Genomic DNA, 22,913 nt, shown 5'->3' on the forward strand with positions numbered 1-22,913 from the left:
CAACCATTATATCACTAGGAAACCATTATTTGTTGTAGGATTAAATCAACACTAAACTAGACTTGACCATCGTCTCCTCAATTCCTTGTTTCAAGTTCTGGCCCATAACTTCTCCTTGTAGGATCAGATCAATCATACTGAACCAGGCGAAATTAGATAATTACTGTCTCTATCAGTTCCACTAACTTAGCACCTTGTATGGATCCTTTGCTTCAAGTTCAGAGTTCTGGCCCATAACAGTTAATTCAATAGGAAAACTAGCTATTCCTTCTTACAGAGCCCCTAACATCATAGGGGCATGTTGAGAACACAATATGGAACTTTGCTTTACCTCTCGTAGACCTTTTCGTCTCTTCTTGGGAGAGATGGTGGCGATTCGAGGAGACCGAGAGGCAGCTGCTGTTCTCTGACCTCCCCAATGAGAGGCTGTTGGCATTGTCTTCCTCTCTCCTCTTCCCTCTGCCTCCAATTTATCTCATTCCCAGTCCACAAGCAACACCTGTGTCAGTAAAGGCTGCTCTGCAGCGCCTTCAGATGGTCACAGCTGTGGAGGCTCTTAGAGAATTGACCTGCCCCTTCACCCAGGCCTGGTTCTAAGCAGGGGCAGAACTCTGCCTTTAGCTGACTTGGGGACATAAGCCGATGCCTCTCTCTGGCTTTCTTTCAGGAATGGACTCCGCTGGCAAAGGTCAGTAAAGAAGGAATGGGCTGGCCTGAGGCCCCTTAGTCTCAGGGCAGGGTCTCTAGCTTGTCACCCAGCCAGCCTTCTGTCTAGGTTCCTGCTTACTCGTGACTCAGAGTATTGTCTAGCAGGGGTCCTCAAGCTACAGGCCCAGATGTGGCAGCTGAGGACGATTATCCCCCTCCCCCAGGGCTGTGAAGTTTCTTTATTTAAAAGCCCACAAAAGAAAGGTTTTGCTTTTACTCTAGTCAGGGCCTCCAACAGTCTGAGGGACAGTGAACTGGCCCCCTATTTAAAAAGTTTGAGGACCCCTGCAGTAAAGCTTCTTACACTGAGGGTCATGACTCATTTAGGGTCAGGGTTAGAGTTGGGTGTCTAAAGTTAGACTGGAGAGTCTGGGATCAGAGTAAGGAGGGTTAGGGTTAAAGTCGTGTAATTATGAATTATGATTTATTAGCATTAAATATTTGACTTGTATTATCTATTTTATGTGCATTAGGGTCTAGAGGAATTCTTGATTTAATGAATCCTTTTTCCTGAAAAGTTAAAATGATACGATAATCAATAAAATTCTCTCATTCGCCTCAGGCACCCCCGCCTCTGGCGAGTTAAACAGTCTCCGCCTCTGCCTGCTGTCAGCCAAAGCGCCCTCTTCTTTCCTCTCTTTGTTCACAAATAATGAAGAGAAAAAACGGGACTGGTTACAGTGGATGAATTTACGTAACCAATTAATTCAACGCTGATAAAAGAGAGATAACTATAACTTTAAGGAACAATAGACTTTGGAGAGGGGGTGGGGGGTCACATTCTGATCGGAGACGGCCCTTGGGGAGGTTGCAGCCGCAGGTCGGTGGGAGGGACACGCGCCCCCGCCCCACCTCTCACTGCCCTTGCCCTCCCCCCCCCCCCACAGGTTTCCTCCCGGCGGCGGCTGGCCTTGTCCCTTTCCCAGGCCCTCCCCCCCCCCCCGAAGACTGCCCTGGGACTTCGGGGACACCCTGGCCGCAGTGGGCGAGGGCCTCGGCAGTCGGGGTCCTGGTCCTGCGGGGCCCGGGGCCCGCCTCCCCGATGTTGCCCCAGGCTGCGCCGCTGCGGGCCGTCAGCATCCCTCCGGGAGGGACGTGACAGCGGGACCCTCGTGGAAACCCCGCCCCCGTTCCACAGGCCCCGCCCCTCTCGTCCCTCAGTCCAGCCCCGCTCTCCCAGGCCGTCACGTGATTCTGCCTCCAGCCAATCGGCGCCACCGCCCGGGCCATTCAAACTCTCTCGCCACGCCTGGGAGCGGTTGCCGGAGCGGAGGCGGTGCGGGCCGAGGGGCGCCGCCGGGGCCCGGCGGGAGCATGGAGAGCCGGGGGGTGACGCCGGGGCCCTACCGGGCCACCAAGCTGGTAAGGGGCCCAGCGAGGACCGCGCTCCGGCCGCCCCGCCTCAGGCGAGACCCGGCCCGGAGGGGGCCCGGCCCGGGGCTCGGGCTCGGTCCGCTCCGCGGCCGGGCTTGGTGGCGCCCCCTTTGGGGCCGAGGGAGTGACAGGGGTGGGGGTGGGGGTGGAGAGCGGAAACTCCCGGGAGGGTTCGGGGGGGGAGGGGTCAGCGATCGGACCCGGAGTCTGGGGGGGGGGGGGCGGCCAAACCCGCTCTGTCCTGGGGGCACGCCCTTCTTCTAACAGGGAGCGCCCCCCCCCCATTTCCCCGCACTAAGGGAGGGCGAGAAGGGATGTGTCCTCGTGTCAGAAACCCCTTCTCCACCCCCCGCCGTGGTTGTGAAATGTACCAAAGGAGCGGGTGTAATTGACTTTAAAACTTCCAATAGCTCATTTCTCCATTGAAACGTATCAGGCTTTGATGGGTTCTTGCGGGCCCCCAAAGCAAGCGGCAGCGACGCTCCTGGGAACTGAAGCTAACGAGCATCCTGCGGGACACGGCCGTTCTTGTGCCGGTCACATTTAGGGACTTTTTCTTCAGGCATTTCCGGATGCGATCGCGATGCCGGGCGGATTAATAAAGTAAAACCCTTCTCTCCCGGGGCGGTAAACGTGAGCCGTGTCCGCCTTCTCCTTTCTGCAGTGGAATGAAGTCACCACCTGCTTTCGGGCCGGAATGCCTCTCAGAAAGCACAGGCAGCACTTCAAAAAACACGGCAGCTGCTTCACTGCCTGTGAAGCGGCCGATTGGCTTTGTGAGCTGTTGAGAAGTAACAGCAATTTTGGCCCCGAAGTCACAAGACAACAGACGGTGCAGCTGCTAAGGAAATTCCTCAAGAATCATGTCATTGAAGATATTAAAGGGAGATGGGGGTCGGAAAACCTTGATGACAACAATCAGCTGTTCAGGTACCGTGCAAATGAGTTCACTATACAATCAAAGTGCTTCACGAGAAATCCCTCTTTGCTGATGAGTCATTTATCTCATGGGATTTTGCCAGAATAGAGATTTTTCTGTGGGGAATACAGCTTTCCCTTTCCTTCTCTTTCCTCCCTACCAGTCTCTTTCAATTTAAGTCTCTGTTTTATCAGAACTTTTTGCAATCATCCTGTTAAAGAGAATTGCCGGAAAATTGGTCATTTTGAAGTGCACAACATTTTTTTAAAGGAATAGAAGAGATTTAGACAAGACCAGAGGAGCTTGGAGTGTCTTGTTTTTTACTTGTTGGAAGGATTTTCTTGAGGGGTGGGAGAGTTAGACTTAATGTTTGGTCCCAAAAGACAGAATAGGAGCAGGAAGTGGATTTCTGCTTGATATCCAGTCAGACTTTATAATAGAGAAATGACCCTAGGTGAAATGGAGGCCTTTCCTTGGAGGTCTTTAAGCAGAGGGTACATGGATGTTTCTCAGGAGTATTATAGGTAGGACTCTGTTGTGTGGCTCCTGATGATCCTTCCAACTTCTTATGTGAAACTTGAAAGATGGGGGATATCTTTTTTTTTTTTTCTAATAGCCTTTTATTTACAGGATATATGCATGGGTAACTTTACAGCATTAACAATTGCCAAACCTCTTGTTCCAATTTTTCACCTCTTACCCCCCCACCCCCTCCCCTAGATGGCAGGATGACCAGTAGATGTTAAATATATTAAAATATAAATTAGATACACAATAAGTATACATGACCAAAACGTTATTTTGCTGTACAAAAAGAATCAGACTCTGAAATATTGTACAATTAGCTTGTGAAGGAAACCAAAAATGCAGGTGGGCATAAATATAGGGATTGGGAATTCAATGTAATGGTTTTCAGTCATCTCCCAGAGTTCTTTTTCTGGGCTTAGCTGGTTCAGTTCATTACTGCTCCATTGGAAATGATTTGGTTGATCTCTGCTCCATTGGAAATGATTTGGTTGATCTCGTTGCTGAGGATGGCCTGGTCCAAAAGATGGGGGATATCAATGAAAACAAATTGAGAACGAATATTTCTGAAAATTTTGAGTCATTTTAAGATCAGCTCTAGTGATGTAAAAAAAAAAATAAATATACTTTTCAAATTATTTTGTATCATAATTCATGTTTACATAGTAATGTTTTTCAGTCATATCTGACACTTTGTGTGACCCCATTTGGGGTTTTCTTGACAAAGTTACTGCAGTGGTTGGCCATTTCCATCTCTAGCCCATTTTATGGATGAAGAAACCAAGATGAACAGAATTAAGTGACTTGTTCAGATTTGTACAGCTAATAAGTTCCAGAAGCTGGATTTGAACTCAGGTCCTCCCTCATCCTAGTTCAGTATTCTGTTCGCTGAGCCACCTAACTGCCCCAAATATGATAATAGAAAACCACATGTTTATTGAAAGTTGTTTGTACCCTTGCTAGTTGTATGACTGGGCATATGCAGAGCCAAGCAAAACAGATTTTCTCACTGACCACTGCTAACAATGCATGTTTTATTCTATGTCTTGATTCCACGGCTTTTTCTGTCAGGAGGTACAGCCTCAGTCTTCTGGAGAGGTTGCTGTTACTATGTTGATTAGAGTTTTTAAGTCTTATTTGTCTTTACAATGTTAGGTTTCTGCATAAATTGTTTTTAGCTATGTTCAGTTCACTCTGTAGTCATCCCTTCATTTTTTACAGCATAATAATATTCCATTGAGTTTATATACCATAATTTCTTCAGACTTTCCTCATTAATCAGAGCCCCCTTAGTTTCCAGTTTTTTGCCACTATAAAAAGAATTGGCATAAGTATTTTAAGCCTTTAAGTTTCTTCCTTCTTCCTTTGTTCTCTTTAAGGTAGAGACCTAGTCATATTATTATGTTCATGTGTTAGTATTTGAGGGCATAATTCCAACTTCCTTTTCAGAAGGGCTAGACTATTCTCCAAAAATGAAACATTTGTGTGCCTATTTTCCCACAGTCCCTCCAACATTTGGAAGGCTCTAGTATTTTGGGTGTTTTATTTAAATAGACAGGTAAGTATGATTACAATGATTTATCTATGGAAAAGTCTCTTAAATAAAGCATTTCAATTCCTAGCACTACTAGGCTACCCATATATTTGGCTATATTTTATTAATCATAGCATGATTATTGCACAGAAAGGTTATGGAATATTATCCCCCATCTGACAATTTATATCAATTTAAATCTATTTTTGAAACAGATTTCCTACAACTTCTCCGCTTAAAACTGTACCACGCCATCATCCAGAATTGAGAAAAAGCAACCTAGAGAATAGTTCTAAAGAGAAAGAAAGTATTTTTAAGTTGCGATACTTAACTCGCAGAACTCCAAAAAAGCATGTTTTTCAGGTAATGCATGTTTCTAATTGATGTGGTGTACAGTAATCATTAAAAAGTAATCATCCCACACCTAAAGCTCATTCAAAAGTAATTAGGATTCCAAAGTTCATTTTAAGACAATTTTTGGAAATCAGAACATCCTCTTGTATGAGTGAGTGACACCACTCTAGGCAATCACTTGAGACCAGACGAGGACCCTGAGACAGATGTGCAACAGCTAAATAACATGTTTCCTGCCTGCCGAGAGAGCAGAAGTCCCCAGAATAGAGGAAATCTTTTAAAGCCCAAGGGAGGAGCAAATTTAGGAACTGGCAGGTTTCTGGGGTCAAATCAGAAGCAGAGCAGACATGGTGTTTAAGTGCAAACAAATGTTAATATGATATGGATTCTGCAGAACTGAAAGAAAGAACAGGGACAAGATGCAGGACAGAGTTCCACCTCTGCTTCCTATAGGCCATCCAGGAAGCCAGATGGAGTCTAATCACTCATTTTATCTCAGAAAATGTTTTAAAAGGTGTTGCTATATGGTTTCAACTAATCAATTTATGAAATCGTTTTTATGGAAAGTACATTCTGAATTCCAGCTTGATATGCCAGAAATAAGCTTGATCCCTGGGTAATGATGGGAAGGCATAGTTTAGCCAAGTTGTCAGAAGTAACTTCTCTCATGTCTGTAAGAAACCCTTACAGGGTTTATTTGTTTTTTAATATAATGGGTTTTGCAATTTAACAAAATGTAGTTCTTTTTAAAGTTAGGAAAGCAAGAGGTTTAGATTCATTTGCTGCTGCTTCATATGTAAGGAATATTGGTTTATTGACCCAAAGTCAGGGATGGCCTTAAGTGGGCTCCTTTGTAACCTTTTCACTTTAACCAAAGAAGAATGTTTGGAGGGCTTGGGGAAGTCCAGCTTGTCTGGCTTCTATCATATTTAGCCTTTAAAAAAAAAAAAAAAAAACTTTAAATCTTTATAGGGAATTTGATTTTAACTTTTTCTTGCTGATAAATTAGCAGTCATTATTAAGCACTAACTATGTGTCAGATTCTTCAGGGTGCTGACAGAGTGAAACAGATCCCTTCTTATAAGGACCTTGTGGTCAAAGAGAAGCCAAAAGATGGGCTTTTTAAAAGTATCTTTGTGTAATAGTAACTTATTTGGAAGCTTGAATTTCTGTTTGAAAACAAAATATTTCTTCAATTATGCATGCTTCTCAATAAACTTCATTAATCCTATGTGATATCCAGAGAAATTAAAAATGCAACAAAAACCCCTGAGTTATTTCATAGATACCCAGAATTCTGTTCTTGTAGCCAAAAGTGATTATTGGAACCCACCATTTTAATGAAAGAATCTGCTCGTGGAGATGACCTTTTCTCACTGAGGCAGGCAACCCTGGTCTGCAACAGCCCTTTAAAGAAATGCATAGATTACTAAACATTATATGGAAAGCATTACTGTGGTTTAATATTTTACCAGATTTGAAATATTTTAATAGGAAGTTATTTCCTATTTGGTAAATTAATATAATAAATTTTACAAAACTAAACTTACAATATTTATTTTTTAGGAAAATACAGAAAATATTAGGAGTGAAATTGGAGATGAAAATAAAGAAAATATAGTAGAGGAAAGGGAAGTAAGCCAAGAAGATATTGAGGAAATTTGGAGACATATCATTTTGATGCAGTAAGTCTGTACTTCGTTATGACCAAGTTCTTGAGTTATTCAAATTTGATCTTTTTTCATCCATTTCTATTTCATATTCCTATATATTTCATTCAAATATACAAGTATAATCTAGAATCTCAATGAATTTTGGTTTCTCTTTAAACCCAAGTTTTATATAAATTCCTGAAATAACTACTATGGAATCCTAAAAAAGTTGGGGAGAAAGAAGTAATTCATATTCTCTCTCTCTCTCTCTCTCTCTTTATTTCTCTTTGTTTTTCTTCTCACAAATAATACACACATGAAATTCTTTTGAGAGAAAATTGGGGTTTTATTTTTATGTATTTTCTTTTTAAATTAACCTCTTTGCTAGTCAGATTTGATCTTAGAAAGAATTTGGACATAGTTTATTTTAACTTTATTTTCCTTGTTCTCCTAAATGAAATTCTTTGCATTATTGTTTCCACTCAGCCTACAAACCATTTTAGGTATGCCATCTTTAGAAGAAATCTTGGATCCAGCACAAGTAATACCTCAGTACATAATCTATAACATGACCAACACAAGTAAACATGGAGTGGTTGTCTTGCAAAACAAAGAAGGTCAGTTTTCAAAGTGTATTTAATACTTAGAGAAAATATAAGGTTTTTTGTTTGTTTTTAATTCTTCAAAGCTTGTTTCTTAGAGCTGTGTAAAGACAGAACTATATGTCTGAGTGATACCACAAATAATTATAGAGGGATGTTTCTAAGTAATGCTACTAATGCCATTAGAAGGGGCCATCCTTACTCCCTCGTGGTGATTTTTGTGCTTATCCTCTGTCCTACTGTATCTGGGGAAACTCTCCTGCTGCCAGAATTTAGAGATGAAGACATGCAGGCAGATAACCAGAAGGCCTTCATTAGGATGAGGTTGGCAATAGAGGGAACAGAATCTAAATAAATCAGTACAACAAAATAGTCTGTTTATAAATGATAGTCCTGGCTTCTTAGGGCCAGTGTTGCTGTTTGACTGCATTTGTATAACTATTTATTTGGCTGTATTTTTAAAAGCTGGATTTTTCTAGTTTTGCTGTTTTTTGTAGTCATATCTTTTTTTTCATCAGCATTCTTTCCACTAGATGTGGCTTTTCTTTTATTTGCCATATAGATTTAATAATTGAAATATAAACAGCTTTTGTATGAATAATTTTATTTAAACTGTTTGAATAAATGTAATATCCCAATTCCCCAAAAATAGTATTCGATTTATATTAGTTAGGGAACAAAAGGAGTAATGCTTAGAGGTACAAAAGAAAGGAGGATCCTCTTTATCCCATGTAAAGTACACATGTAAAATGTACTTGCTCTTTTAATAAATGATAATCTCAGAAGTAAATGTTCTTGTATTTTCAGCCAAAATAATGTGAAATATTCTGCTAAGTAGCTATTTTATTATTATGACCATGTTAATATATAGTATAATCCATTAAGGATTTCCCATTTACAGATCATCATATGCTCAAAGCAGAACTACATGTGGATAATTTAGGGTAATTTTTATCAAAGCCTCAATGTGGGTGATATGAAGGTAGGCTTAAGTTAGCTAACGCTATTTCCTTAGAACACAGTCTGGCAGGCCCAACCAAACAAAAAGCACTTCGGGATGAACTGCTCAATGTATGAGGAGTTATCAGGGAGCTCAAAATGGCAGCAGCAGCTTGTGATTTCTGCTCAGTGTCCTAGAGGGACCATGGTCTGTCATCCAGGTGATCACAGATTGGTGAAATATATGTTTAATAAAACTACTTAGGAACAGATAAAACAGCACTAATACGTATTTGATTCTTGAATGAATGAATGAATTTATTAAACCAAACATAGCTTTCAAAGAATTCAGTTACTAAATGGAGAGATGTACCCAAATACAACCCATAAAAGGGTTATTCGTTGTGATTCTCCCATCATCGTAGAGGAAAGCTAGCTTTCAGGAAGTCATGGTTTAGTTATCTCCTTGGGGGTTTTTGTGGGTGGGAGAAGAGCAACACTCTCATGACTAGAGCAACTCGGCTCACAACTGGGATTGCTGTAGTTAACATCAAGTTTACCTGCTTGCTACTTTAAGGAATTAGAGCATTGATGCACCATGAGCTTCTAAAATTATAAATTTCAAATACTCGAGTTCTTTATGGCATCGCTTTTATTATCATTCTATGTGGGAGAGTTATTAACAGTGTTTTGCTTTGTAGATGACCTTCCTCACTGGGTATTATCTGCTATGAAGTGTCTAGCAAATTGTAAGTTACACCAAAATCTATTATCTTTTATTACTTTAATGGAAAAGATGAAATGTTTAAATTTTTATTTTAAGAAGGCTTAAATAAATGAAAGAAAGCAGGGCTGAATTTTCTTTTTTATCACATTGCTGTGTGATTTGATCTGCTTATCTTTATCTCAGTATTTCTAAATCAATTTATTTGGATCATAGATGTTTAGAACTGAAAGAAACCTTAAAAATCATTTAGTCTTGGAATATTTTATTGATTAAAAAAACAAGACCCAGAGAATTTAGGTGATTTGCCCAAAATTACTTGAGTATCTTTATAATTTGGGCGATTTTGGGGTGGCTGGCTTATTGTCCTCTGATAGAATTAGATTTTTTTTTTTAACCAGGCAAAATGATGAACTATATTCGGATGAATTGTGGTGAGCAACCTTGGTCAGGAAGAAGAGAGGATGAGATAGAACCCAAGCAGAGAGAAGGGGGGTGGCTGTCAACAAAAGGATTGGTTCTGCTTGTTTGGATTACATGAGATGGTCCAGTTGGAGGCGTTTTGGGTAATGAAGGTCATAAAAATTGTTTTAAGACAAAACTACTGTTTTAACTTAAAAAAGTGAAATCCAAATGATTGCTACATCATTTGCCTGATCTATAGTTCAATAACAATGTGAACAAAAAAATAAATGGCTTGATAAAAGCCATATTGATGCCTTTTCTTAATGAGATTTTCTATTATTTTGTCAAAAATTAAAGTCAAGGTTTCTGCCCTCTATTTTGTAGTCTCTTCTCTTTCCCTTTTTTTTGGAAATTGGAATAGCAATTGCCATGCCTTAATCTTACTATCTTGTAACCCTCATTCTCCCTGATTTTTCAAAGATCAATTAATAAGTATTTATTAGCTGCTCTGTGTCAAGTCTCATGGGCTAGAACCACACAAAAAATAAAGCCATAGTTGCTCTCAAATTGCTTTTATTCTATCCAAGAAAACAATAGGTGTGTATGGAAGTATGTGCAAAACAATACAAGATAGTTTGGAGGAATCTCACTAGCATGTACGAGGTCAGGAAAGATTTCCTGCAGAACATAGTGCTTGCACTGCCTTAACAGAAATAAGGGATCTCACAGGAGGGAGATGAAAGGGCCAGAGCCGAGGTGTGGGGAGAAAGGGCCGAGAGATATGTGAAAAAGAGTAAAAGACAAAATCAGATTTACTGGAGATTTAGCGTTAAGGGGAAGGAGGGTAATGACTGCCTCCCAGCCACATGGTGAAGAATTGTGAAGTCCAAGCAGTTTGTTTTTATAACTTAAAGTTTACTCGAGTGTGTGAAGAACAGGAAGAGACCCTGTAAGACTTGAAATTTAGGAAAACCACTTTGGCAGCTGCCTAGCACAGTCTTGACTTGGAGAATACAGAGAAATGAAGAATAGGAAACACCATTAATCATTTTTATTCCAACCTTGTCAGTCCCAAAATTGTTTTTCCGGCAGAAAAAACAGTCAAGATAAGTCAAACATTTCTCTGGGCCATCTGTTGCCTAAAAGATCAGTCCTTGGTTTTTTTTTTTTTTTTTTTTTGGTTTTTTTTTAATCTTTCCCTCTTGTTATCATTGTAATTATTGGTGGGTGTCAGCTCATACCCAGTTCTTTTCTGACAGTTTTGTACCCCTCATTTAGAGTCATCCCTTTCACTTGGCCTTGCCCTTGCTTTGCACTTTATACCAACTCTTTCCAGCTTCTTTGTGCTAATGTCAGCTAATCCCCATGATGCATTTCCTACCCGAGCACATCCCTTGCCCTGCCTTGGATGGCTGCCTGTCCTTACAGTGCTGGCCAGCACCCAAGCACCTCATTGAGGTGCCATTACTCTGTGCTTCTTTCTAGTCTTTTTCTTACTACAAAGGTAGAGATGTACCTAAGACTTTAAGGATCAGTTATGAAGAGGTTTATTGTTAAGATTTATAGCCCTTAAAAGAAACTATAAAAAGAATGTATGTGGAATATATATATATATACACACATACATACATACACACGCACACCCTTTTCTCCTTGAATCTTTTAGGGCCAAGAAATAATGACCTGAGTCAACCAACTTATGCTGGATTTGAACGAGATGTATTCCGAACCATTGCCGACTATTTTCAAGATCTCCCAGAACCACTGCTTACTTTCGAATATTATGAGTTATTTGTTAATATATTGGGTATGTATGAGATCTTTTGCTTCCTATGGATTTTAATTTTTGAACTTCTCATATGAAAAATACAAAGCAAACATTTACACTTTAATTTCATTATTCAGATGGTTGAGTTCTTAAAGTAATTAATACCTGAAAATAGATAGTACAAGTCCTAATTATTTTCTGATTGGAAATATTTGAAGTAGAAGTCTTAATTAGTTGTACAATATTATTTTGAAGCAAAATGGACATGTTTGAGGGGAAAACCTCTGTCTTGCATGTTTGCATTTTAATGTCGCATGTTTCTTTTTTAAGTGGCCTCTGAATTAAATATCTGCTTTTTTGTATATTACTAACAATGTATGATGCCTCTTTTTTTTTTTAAACATTTTTTATGTTTTTGTCCACTGTCAAACCAGTTGCATCTTAATTTTTGTTTCATTTTCTGTTAGTTGTCTGTGGCTACATCATGGTTCCCAGTAGAACCAGTGGAAAGCATAAAATCCAAGATGATTCACAATCTTCAAAAGCCCTCCATGTAAACAGCATGAACTCTTTCAAATCTACTGAATGTCTTCTTCTTAGTCTACTTCGTAAAGAGAAACGGAAAGAAGAATCGGGAACCCCTGAGATTCTTGACACAAATGAGCAAAGTTTTAAAAAACAATGCACTAAAAAGCTGCCACTTTGTGGTCCAAGTAACAGGAGATCCAGGACTAATCTCTTAATTGGAGGGAGTTGTCAAAACTTAACAGGTTTGAAAAATAAACCTGTTTTGCCTTTATCTCAGCTTAGACTAAGGTGCTATTCTATGGAAGGAATTGCAGATACTTCAGGGTTTGGTAGTACAGAAGGCTCAAGCTTCAATCAGTCTGATCTTAATGTAACAGGACAAAATAAAGAAAAACAATTCTTGGATTCTGAAACTGAAGAGAACTTTAAAATGGATATTTGTTCAGATGGAGAGAATCAAAAATCACCATGTGTTGGTTTTAAAAGAATGTCCACAGTTACTGTTCAAGATCAGGAGGTATCATGCAATGGGAAACTCAAATCAAAGCAGCTTTGTAGGTCTCAGAGTTTGCTTTTCAGTACTTCTAAAAGAAGAAGTAGCCGGATCAATATGCCTGTTGCTGAAATTACCATGAAGCCAAATAGTGTGGGTCACCTTGGACAAAGCACCACAGATGTGTCTGTAGCCATGGAAAGTGAGCCTTGGGATTCCAGGACCACAGTCAGGAAAAGGCTCTGCCAGAGTACCTTAGAGCTTTCAGGAAGGTCTTTCCCTCCAGTTTCTTCTATGCTGACTGACACACAGAGTAAGGTTGATGCCTCCCAATGCATGGAATATTAACTTTCACTTTTGACTAACCCTATGGGTTTTGGGTTTGTTTGTTTTTTTGTTGGTTTGTTTGTTTGTTTGTTTTTTCTTTCCTGTTGTACCTTAGCATTTGCTTTGATTTTTGCAAAACTAACTTCTTATTGGCCATTCTTTTATAGGCATTTTGTAATTTTATGGGGCTTTTGAATTATTTAATTTTTTGATCCATAGTGTATTTTAGGCAGTAGCATTATTTCTCTTCTCAGCATTCTTGTTCCCCCTTTGATTTTGGTTGTACATAATTTTTTTTGCCGTTGTTCAAATGAATGATTCAAATAGACAGAATAATGACAGACATTTATAGAGAGCTTTATGGTTTATAAATTACTTCATAACCCAGTAAGATAGGTATTAGTATAAATATTCTTATCTCCATTTCACAGATGAGGAAGTTCAGACCCTGAGAGAGTTATTGACTTGCCCATGGTCACACACTTGGAATTTGTCTGATATAAATAACTGGTCTCCCAACTTTGTGTCTAGTCTTTGATCTGTTTCACTACATAGTTTCTATGTGAGATGAAGAAGAGAGTCTATTTTATTTGAACATTGATGACAAGATTATAGTAATATTAAGGAGTAAATGAAATAAGCCAGTCCACTGGGTTTTACTGCATGCTAATGACAACAATTCATGACATCCCTGACTTTTTTTTCTTTCGGTAATAATTGTTCCCTATAGGTTTACTGCAGCCTCATTTAGAGAGGGTTGCCATTGATGCCCTACAGATATGCTGCTTGTTGCTTCCTCCGCCAAACCGCAGAAAACTCCAGCTTCTAATGAGAATGATTGCCCGGATGAGTCAGAATGTTGATATGCCAAAACTTCATGATGCGATGGGGACAAGATCACTAGTAAGTTTACTCTCTAAGGATTGGTAGGTTCTGGTGGGAAGGAGATGCCGAACCATAAGTGTATCACGCTTGTAGGCAATCCTAAGAGAAAGTATCAGCAGATTGTCCTCTGGCTCCTTCCCTGCTGTCAACGAAGGGCCTTGACTTTCTTTCCTTTCTCTCTTCTTGGCTGCAGACCCATCATTCCACTGAAACCGCTCTCTCCAAAGTTACCCAGGAACCCTATCTCCAAACCCAGCAGCCTTTTCACCTTATTCTTTCTGACCTCTGCAGTCTTGGACACTATTAAGTATTCTCATCTTTCTAGTTTGAGGAGCATGAAACTCTCTTGAGCCTTCTACCTCTGTGACCCCCCTCCCACTCCCACCCATTTTCTTTGCTGCATCCTTGTCCACCTCTTGCCCTCTGAATGTAGGTGTCCTTGGGGTCCCATCCTGGTCCCACTTCCCTTCTCCTTCTGTACTTTACTTGGTGAACTCCTCTGCTTCCCGGATCCAGCTGTGTATATCCAAGCTTAACCTTTCTGCTGACTTCTAGACATCAAGCGCCTTTCAGCTATCTCACACTGGATATCTAGTGAACATCATAAACTCAACACGTCAGTAGTCAATAATTAATAAGCATTTATTAAGCACTTACTGTGTGCTAAACACTGCTAATGAATGTTACTGATATATGAGGTTGCTCATGTCTGTCCTGTCCTCAAAACCTTCAGAGCCCATGATTGAAAGGTGGCACTTACCTTGTTCTCCAAGGTACTCTGTGGTTGGCCTCAGACTAATATTCCACAGCTGCCTTTAACATACTTAAGATGTCTAAACTGGACTCCTGGCCAGGTCGTGATCTTCTTCAGTGTTCTCTTAACCCCCATGTCTTTGTGTATCCTACCCCCCCATCTTTCAACCCGCCCTTAAAGTTTAAACACCTTTTCTTCCATGGAGGCTTTCTGGGCCTCCTAGAGATAAGTAATTCCCACTCCCTCCCCTTTCTCATTACTTGTGCTTGTCTCTGACTTCTCTCTGTGCATTTATTCCTTCTAAGTTTAACTGTCCATGCATAAATATTTGAGTCACTCATGAACTGTTACTTCCTGAACCTAAAACAGTTATTGTTGTATATTAGAAACTTAATAAATCTTGAGTGAATTAAACTGAATGAGATATGAACCAAAAATTTAAAAATATAAACCAGTTCCATTCTTGTAACTCCTGCTGAATACTGGTTTTGAGTATGTTACACGTTCTCCTAATTTATATTTTTGTGGGTTGATTTTATATAAGGAGTCATTGTTTTTTAACCAGTTTTAAACTTAAGCAGCTTACATCAATCTGGTATTCATAAATTCTGTCCAGTTTCCTGATGAAATAGGGAACATTTATTAAAAGAAAATCCTAAACCTGTTTAATCCTGAGGAATTGTTTGGTTGAAAAAAAAACTGCTCGGCTAATGCGAGATCATTAGTAGGGAATTAAGCAAAGCCAGCATTCTTAATCTTTCTAACAGGAGTAAATTGTCTTCATTTGAACATTGAAATCAGCTTATGGCTTCATCTGAATGCTTAGGCATGGTACTGCCAGGAAATGACTGATCTTCTGATTCCTGTGAAAGTTTGGTTTTTACTCCCAATTTCTGAAATGCTTCCAGATGATACAGACGTTTTCCCGATGTGTGCTGCGCTGTGCCGAGGAAATTGATCTCGACGAACTGCTTGCTACACGATTAGTTTCTTTTCTGATGGATCATCATCAAGAAATTCTTCAAGTGCCATCTCACTTACAGGCTGCTGTGGAGAAACATCTGGACTACCTGAGGAAAGGCCATGTAGGTGCTGGGAAACTCTTAATAATATAAACTAGTGGTAGTTTAATCTTCAAGCGAAATAAAAACTTGAAGCTATAAAGCTCTTTGCACTGTCTAAATGAGTCTTTCAAAAGAATTCCATATGTGATTCACCTGCAAAGTAATAGTTACCAAATTTCATTGAAATGATACTTTTTCACATAAGAACAGAAATAATGGTATGGTGTTTTATCACTTTATTCTTCAGATTACATATCCTGGAGATGAACTGATTGCAGCTTTGCCTACCTACTCCTATTGTAAGCAGATCAGCACCCAGGAATTTGATGAACAGAAAGTTTCTACCTCCCAGGCTGCCATTGCCGAACTTTTAGAGAATATTATCAAAGACAGAAACTTATCTCTAAAAGAAAAAAAGAAAAAATTAAAGCAGGTAAGAAAAAAATAGTTACACAACCATTTTCCAAGTTGCATGTGTCATTAGAGTCACAGCTTACTTAGAGACCACCTGGAATGAAAGTGGATTGACAGACATGGTGATTTTTATCTCAACAAGTCTAACCACAGGAGCTCCTTTCGTACAACCCTAAGTAGTTAGAATCTATCAGAAATCTCTTGTTTCAGCCTTTGCTCTTGGACCCATCCCTAAAAAGCAGAAGTTTATTTTCCTGTTTTTGTATAATGAACATAAATAAATCTCCATTTGATTTAATACCTTTCAAGGTTTTTGTAGCATTAGGTATCATTACACTATAATGTAGACATAGAAGGGAATGAAAATTAAGGAGAATGTATTGTGACGCCCTGGAAACTTATTTTAAAAATAAGCTCCTGATATCAATGAATGTGGTTCTCGTTTGTCTTTAAGGAATTAAGGTTCCAATTCTGGTTTTTCGAAATTTTATTAACAGACTACAGATCTACATGATAATCTTGCAGTTCCTTAAGCTGTTGCTGCACAAATGTGTCAAGTGATTCAATTTGGCGTCTGATCGTAAACTGAGCTTGCTAGGTTGAAATCCAGATGTTACAGTAACTATTTGACAAAATCCCTCCTGGATGCACCTCACTTGGTGGTACCATGTAGAGCATGTGCATTGCTTGGTAGAAATGCTGAGGCAGAAGGAGAGCATAAAGAACGTGTGGTAATTTGCAATATTTTGAAACATAATATTTTCATATTTGGTTACACTTTTGAGATCATCTAGTTCAATCTCATTTTGTTGAGTTTAAACAGCATGTTAGCATAAAGCCTTGCTCATGCTGAACCCAGATCTGTGACTTCAGTTCTCTCACCCTTACGCTGAGTGGCCACTCCAAGTCTTAATCAATTGTCCTTCCAAATGTTTTTAAGTTTCAGAAGGAATATCCTGCCATCTACCAGACAAGATTCCCAACTACAGAAAGTGAAGCCGCCCTGTTTGGTGACAAGCCGACAATCAAGCAACCGATGCTGATTTTAAGAAAGCCAAAGCTCCGTAGCCTTAGGTACTAACTGACTATCAAATGATATTAAATGAAGCCATATACTGAAGGATATAACATTAGACAGTCTGCTTCTCCCCTCCTTTCCCAAAATGAGTGTGCTGCAGACATAGAAGGTGCCAAAATAGTGAGACGAGTACTCCGTGTTTGCTCTGGAGGATTACCACCAACCCAATGGATAACAAATGAAGAATGAAAGCATGATTAGTAACCAAAAGTATTCTGAGCATCTCACTGCAAACGACTAGAAACGCCATGACGACGTGTGCCAGAAGTTGACGTACTTGACGCTGGCCAAAGGATGCTTGAGCAGCAAGACTAACTCAGACCCCAGGATGCTGGGTGGCCGTGTTGTGAGATGAAATTCTAGGTGATTAGAGTTGCTAGGTAGCCATGTAGTCCAAGCCTAGCTTGGAGAGGAATTTTTATAACCTCAGTAACTTATATGTTCTGCTACATTTTGCACTCCTATATATTTTTCCATATTTTTATATATGTGTGTGTGTGTGTGTGTATTTGTTTAAAATCTAAAAATACAGTATAACATTTTCACTCACTTGACCATATTTCCATCTGGTTGGTCAACCAGTTGAGAAGCATTACTGTGTCTTAAGGGTACAGAAGAAATGGTAAGCCTTTGGTCTGGACCTCCCAACCTACAAGATCACGGCTCTGATTCCACCTAGTCTTCTTTCTCCACTTGGACCCATTTTGAGCCAGGTTTAAGAGGAGCATCTTTGATAGGCACAAGATTTCTTTGTAAAATCTCAATAGTATTTTGCCCTACCTTCCTTATTGGGGGGGAAAAAATTAACTGCTCAAGAAGGATGATGCATTGTTTACCCGGGAAGACATCACAAATAATATTAACATGAGTTTGGGGAGCTGCTCATACTGGGGATCCTCATGCTGTGACCTTCCATAAGTGCATGGAATATTCTCCTCCTCATTTACTGATGTGTGCTCTGCCCTGATAATTTGCTTCTGTAACTCAAAAAAGTGACTGAATTGAGAAATATGATACATTCAGCTTCTCAGTGGAATTTCATGATGCCTTAATTGTTAAATGGTAGCATTCTGCATGTTCCTGCTTTTTATTAAGTTTGGATCATTCATCCAGATATCTTGTCTCTGAATTAGGTGAACATACTGACCCCAATTACATCTTAAGTATGTCCAGGTACTGTGTTTAAAAATGTGTGATAACATGGTTGTATTGGAAATTGAGGTGATAATCATTATAAGGGTTTTTTGTAATGGTTTAATTTTGTTTATTCCTATATTTAATAAAAAAAATTGTAATCATGAAATTAAAAGTATCAAATGCCTGATAAAGTGAAACTTTAAATCACTATTTGCAGAGCTGCTGCAAGATAACATTGTTTACAATTCTTTTCCTGGTATTTTTTGTCACTTTAAAAATGCTGTCTGGATAAGCCCTTTATTGTATTAAGAGGTGAAGTAGATGAAAAGGTTAGAAAGCTAGACTGTATCTTCATTGCTTCTAAAGAAAATGTCACATGCAGAACCCCGGAGCTCTTAGAGGATCTGTTTTGATTGCTCATCAGCACATTGTATCCTGTTAGGTACTTTAAAATTAACCAGCTGATTTTGTATGTTTCCATGTAATAGAGTATACTTTTTTTTTGTTGTTTGTTTTTTGCATTTTTAACTAAGCTCACTCCTTTTTTTTTCTTCATATATTTCACAAGAATTAGCCATATCTGCCAGTTTTTTCAATCTAGTACACTTATAATTCTGGTAGAGCTCAACAAAATTGAGTGGGAACAATAGAAGTCATTTTGTTCAATCTGTAACTCTCCATTCCCCTATCACTGACCAAGAAAATTTTTAAAAAAGAGATATCCCCAATAATTGTTCATCCAGCCTTTGATTAAAATCATGTAGTGATGAAGACTCTCCTGGAACAGCTTAAAGTCATTGGGGATATTTGAAGAGAAGCTTCCTGCAGTCCCAAGACACTTCCTCACATGGTAGAGTTTCTAATTCTCTCATCCTGTTCATCCTCCCATTCTTCACCTAAAGCAGCCTAAATAAATTAAACCCCATGTAGCCAAGGCAGCATGCAGGAGAAATACACCATATTGTGTACGATCCTTGGTCATGTCGTTCAATGGCACAATCTTTGAGCTGTATCCCCCAATGACTAGAGTCTAAAGAATTTTGTCTTGTGAAAATGCTCCAGATAAAAACTTTAGCAGTAATTAATCCAGTTCATTTGATTGATAGAGAAGTTTTGTTTTTTGTTTTTTTTTTTGGGGGGGGTGGGGAATGAATTTAAAAGACCAGAATTTTTCATAATAATGAGCATCATTTCTCATTGAAAGTCATTTCTTCACATTGACCTTCACCAAATGCAAAGCAGAAACTGAATTTTGGCAGTCTGGCTGCCCTCTTCCTCATGCCAAATTATTGTTCCATTAAAAAAAAAAAAAAAAACTAACCTCATTATCTTTCCCAAACCCCCTCCCCTTTCTGGAAGGTCACCCCCAATCTTTCAGGGACTTTCATTCCCTGCCTAGAAGTCACCAGGAACTGTTCATTCACCTGCCACATTCAGTAATGAAATCCTCACCACGACCCTGGGACAAAGATGCCATTATAAGTCCCATTTTACATTTGAGGAAAGTGAGGCAGAAGTTGTGACAAGTTCACAAGCAGTGATTGTCAAATAGACCTCAGATCTTGCTGTCTCCAGGTCTTCACTCTATCCACTGTATCACCACCAAGTCTTTCTTCTTCCATGGGACATTTTTAGAGATGGTCATTGTATCCTCTTTCTTCTCAAGTTAACAAGCATTCATAAAGCATATGCATACTCAGTTGCTCGAATTAATAAGCATGGAGCATCATCTGCAGGTCATTCACCCATCTGTTGCCCTCTAGATACTCTCTAGTTTATTAACATCTTCCTAAATTGCAGCCCCTATCAGCTCATTGCAATCTTGGAGTCCATTAAATCCCCAGATCTTTTTCACATAAACTGATCCTGAGCCATAGCTGGTATTTTCAAATGGCTTTTTTTGGATCCGGGTTAAGACTTAAATCTCACCCGATTCTTTAATCCCATTGTTCTAACCTGTCCAAATTCATTCCTTCTTTCCTGAATCGGCCATCAAATAGTGGCCATCATTAGACAGCATTGTGTCCTCTGCATGTTTGATAAGTGTCCCTCACAGCAGTAAATGGGGGAATAATGCTACACTAATGAAATCTCTAATCCATCCCTCAAATTCACGTGGGTTTCTGGGAGGCTGCAGATCAATAGGAATTGGGGAATAGTCTTACAGAATAAGAAAGCTGCAGGGCAGATCAGTTCTGAATATAGTGGCCTCTGTCTCTAGGTCTGCTTCCTCCTGCTGGTACTAATAATGCTTTCCTATTCTGCCACAAACATACAGATGACCTCTCTCCTAAAATCAAATCATTTCAGACGTCTCCCCCATTGATTCTCAGAATTTGAACAACCAGCCTAAAGTGAGGGGCTCCTTTGCCTATATTTCTCCATATCAACTTTCTATCAGGATAATATGACTTTTTAAAATAAAAAGTCTACTTGCTGCTCTCTCTGTATCATCCTGCATAGGGAGAGGAATGATTCTGAGCCAGGGGAAGCTCTGCAGTGGAGAGAACCAATGAATACCAATTGAGCTGCAGGCTGGGGTGAGGCTGAGCTTTGGGACACGGCCTCTGGGATCCTGGGAGACAGGGAGCAAGGGTTCATAAAATGAACAACCCATCACAAAATGAGCTTAGCTAGATGAGCGCTGTTTGTGCAAGGTGTTAGAAGTCGTGATGTAGCCTATTACTAGAGAATATATTAGGAGAGAATGCAGCGGGAGCGCTTCCTGAATCTCTAAGCAGGCATCCTGTCCTTGGCATCCAAAACTTGCTGCTTCTCTCAGCATGTTCATGAGCAGTCCTTCGTGCTGGCCAGTGAGTTAGAAAAGCAAAGAATGAACTGGCCTCGGCTCTTTAGTAGACGTTATTCAAAACTCTTTGGCACCAGGACAAAATTAAAAGGGAAGCAGTCAACTGGGGAAAAGTTAGGCCTCGTTTCTAAAAAAAATAGAATTGATTCAAATTTGTAAGAATACAGGCCATTCTCCAATTGATAAATAGTTAAAAGGTATGAACAATTTTCAGATGAAATTCAAACCACTTCTAGTCATATGGGAAAATGCTATAACTCACTATTGATCAGAGAAATGCAAATTAAGACAAGTCTGAGGTACCATTACACACTTCTCAGATTGACTAAGATAACAGGGAAAGATAAATGATGAATATTGGAGGGGATGTGGGAAAACTGGGATTACATAGTTGGTGAAGTTGTGAATGGACCCACCCATTCTGGAGAGCCATCTGGAACTGTGCCCATCATCAAACTGTGCATACCTTTTGATCCAGCAGTGTCTCTACTGGGTTTATATCCCAAAGAGATCTGAAAGGAGGAAGAGGGACCCACATGTGCAAAAATGTTTGTGGCAGCCCTTTTTGTAGTGGCAAGAAACTGGAAATGGAATGGATGCTCATCAATTGGAGAATGGCTGAATAAGTTACAGTATATGAATGCTATGAAATATTATTTTTCCTTAAGAAATGACCAGCAGAATGAATACAGAGAGGCTTGGAGAGACTTACACGAACTGATGTTGAATGAAATAAGCAGAACCAGATCATTGTACACAGCAACAACAAGATTATATACAATGAGCAATTCTGATGGGCATGGCTCTCTTCAACAATGAGATGATTCCGACCAGTTCAATGGTCTTGTGATGAAGAGAGCCATCTCACCCAGAGAGAATTGTGGGGACTGTGGTTCACAACATAGAATTTCCACCTTTTTTTGTTGTTGTTTGCTTGAATTTTGTTTTCTTTCTCATTTTTTCCCTTTTTGATCTAATTTTTCTTGTGCAGCACAATCATTGTGGAAATACATATAGAAGAGTTGCATGTTTAACATATATTGGATTAATTGGATAATCTAGGAAAGGGGATGGGGAAGAAAAAAATTTTGGAACCCAAAGTTTTGCAATAGTGAATGTTGAAAACTATTCATATATTTTGAAAATAAAAAGCTTTAAAAAAAATGCCACAAACTTCCCAACATTCCCTTAACCGTAATCTGAAGATACTGTTTACATTTCTTGCCCTCAGTTTTATTTCTGTTGATAGCGATGATCATAAGCAATGGGGTTGATCAGAAGAGCCTGGAATCCATTTAATAAGGAAGAGATAATAGGGTATGGCCCATAGCTGGAAGAAGGCACCTCTGAAGGGGGAAGGTGTGTACTTAACCCTTCCATAGGAATAGTTTTTCTCTGCTTTGCCACAGTCTATTTCAGGGACTAAGACCATCTTGCTTTTCTTGCAGATGGCTTTGGGCATTTATTCATTGTCTCTGGTGGCTCTTCTTGCTTGGAATTGCCTTCCTCCTCATCATTGCCTCAATCCCTGACTTTAAGTCTTGGCTAAAATGCCATCTTGTGGGATCTTCTTTCCTGACCCCCCCCCTTATTCCTAGTGTCTCCAATGTAACCTCGCTATGTGTCTTTATACCAATTTGTTTGCACATCATAGAATAGGAGCAAAGTGTGTGTTGGGAGGTCAAGGAAGAGGAAGAGGATTTATTTGTACAAGGTAACATTGCAGTATTATTCATAATAATATACATCAGTTCATTGCAAAACGATGGAGCAAAATGAACACAACAGAATGGTTTCTTGAATGGTTGTTCTTGACCTGTTTTAATCATAACCAACTTTTTATCATTCCACTTGAGGCTTCTTGGCAAAGATACGGAGTGGTTTACCATTACTTTCTCCAGTGTGTTCCCATTTTGTAGA

At 39.5% G+C, this 22,913-nt stretch overlaps 1 protein-coding gene across 4 annotated transcripts; it reads left to right on the forward strand.

The window, feature by feature from the left end:
- Positions 1-1,952: 1,952 nt before the first annotated feature.
- On the forward strand, positions 1,953-18,342 carry DEPDC1 (DEP domain containing 1). 4 transcript variants are annotated; one of them, XM_031968894.1, is made up of 12 exons: positions 1,953-2,070; positions 2,747-3,012; positions 5,276-5,423; positions 6,981-7,099; positions 7,553-7,683; positions 9,309-9,356; positions 11,403-11,543; positions 11,972-12,838; positions 13,583-13,755; positions 15,400-15,576; positions 15,803-15,988; positions 16,910-18,342. In XM_031968894.1, the coding sequence occupies exons 1-12, from the start codon at positions 2,023-2,025 to the stop codon at positions 17,048-17,050; spliced, it is 2,445 nt and encodes an 814-aa protein (XP_031824754.1). In that variant the 5' UTR covers positions 1,953-2,022; the 3' UTR covers positions 17,051-18,342. The 4 variants fall into 4 exon arrangements, with proteins under 4 accessions (XP_031824754.1, XP_031824758.1, XP_031824756.1 ...); XM_031968896.1 differs by having other exon boundaries at positions 2,001-2,070; positions 2,645-3,012; positions 16,910-17,050; XM_031968898.1 differs by lacking the exon at positions 11,972-12,838 and having other exon boundaries at positions 1,956-2,070.
- Positions 18,343-22,913: the final 4,571 nt, after the last annotated feature.

Source organism: Sarcophilus harrisii, chromosome 4 (assembly GCF_902635505.1).
Source record: "Sarcophilus harrisii chromosome 4, mSarHar1.11, whole genome shotgun sequence".
NCBI lineage: Eukaryota > Metazoa > Chordata > Mammalia > Dasyuromorphia > Dasyuridae > Sarcophilus > Sarcophilus harrisii.

Bases quoted from the DNA above. Each gene is read 5' to 3' on its own strand.
- DEPDC1 (XM_031968894.1), top strand. From the start codon at position 2,023: ATGGAGAGCCGGGGGGTGACGCCGGGGCCCTACCGGGCCACCAAGCTG. The intron at 7,684-9,308 runs GTCAGTTTTCAA...TTTGCTTTGTAG, and splicing joins TGTCTTGCAAAACAAAGAAG to ATGACCTTCCTCACTGGGTA. The intron at 13,756-15,399 runs GTAAGTTTACTC...AAATGCTTCCAG, and splicing joins CGATGGGGACAAGATCACTA to ATGATACAGACGTTTTCCCG.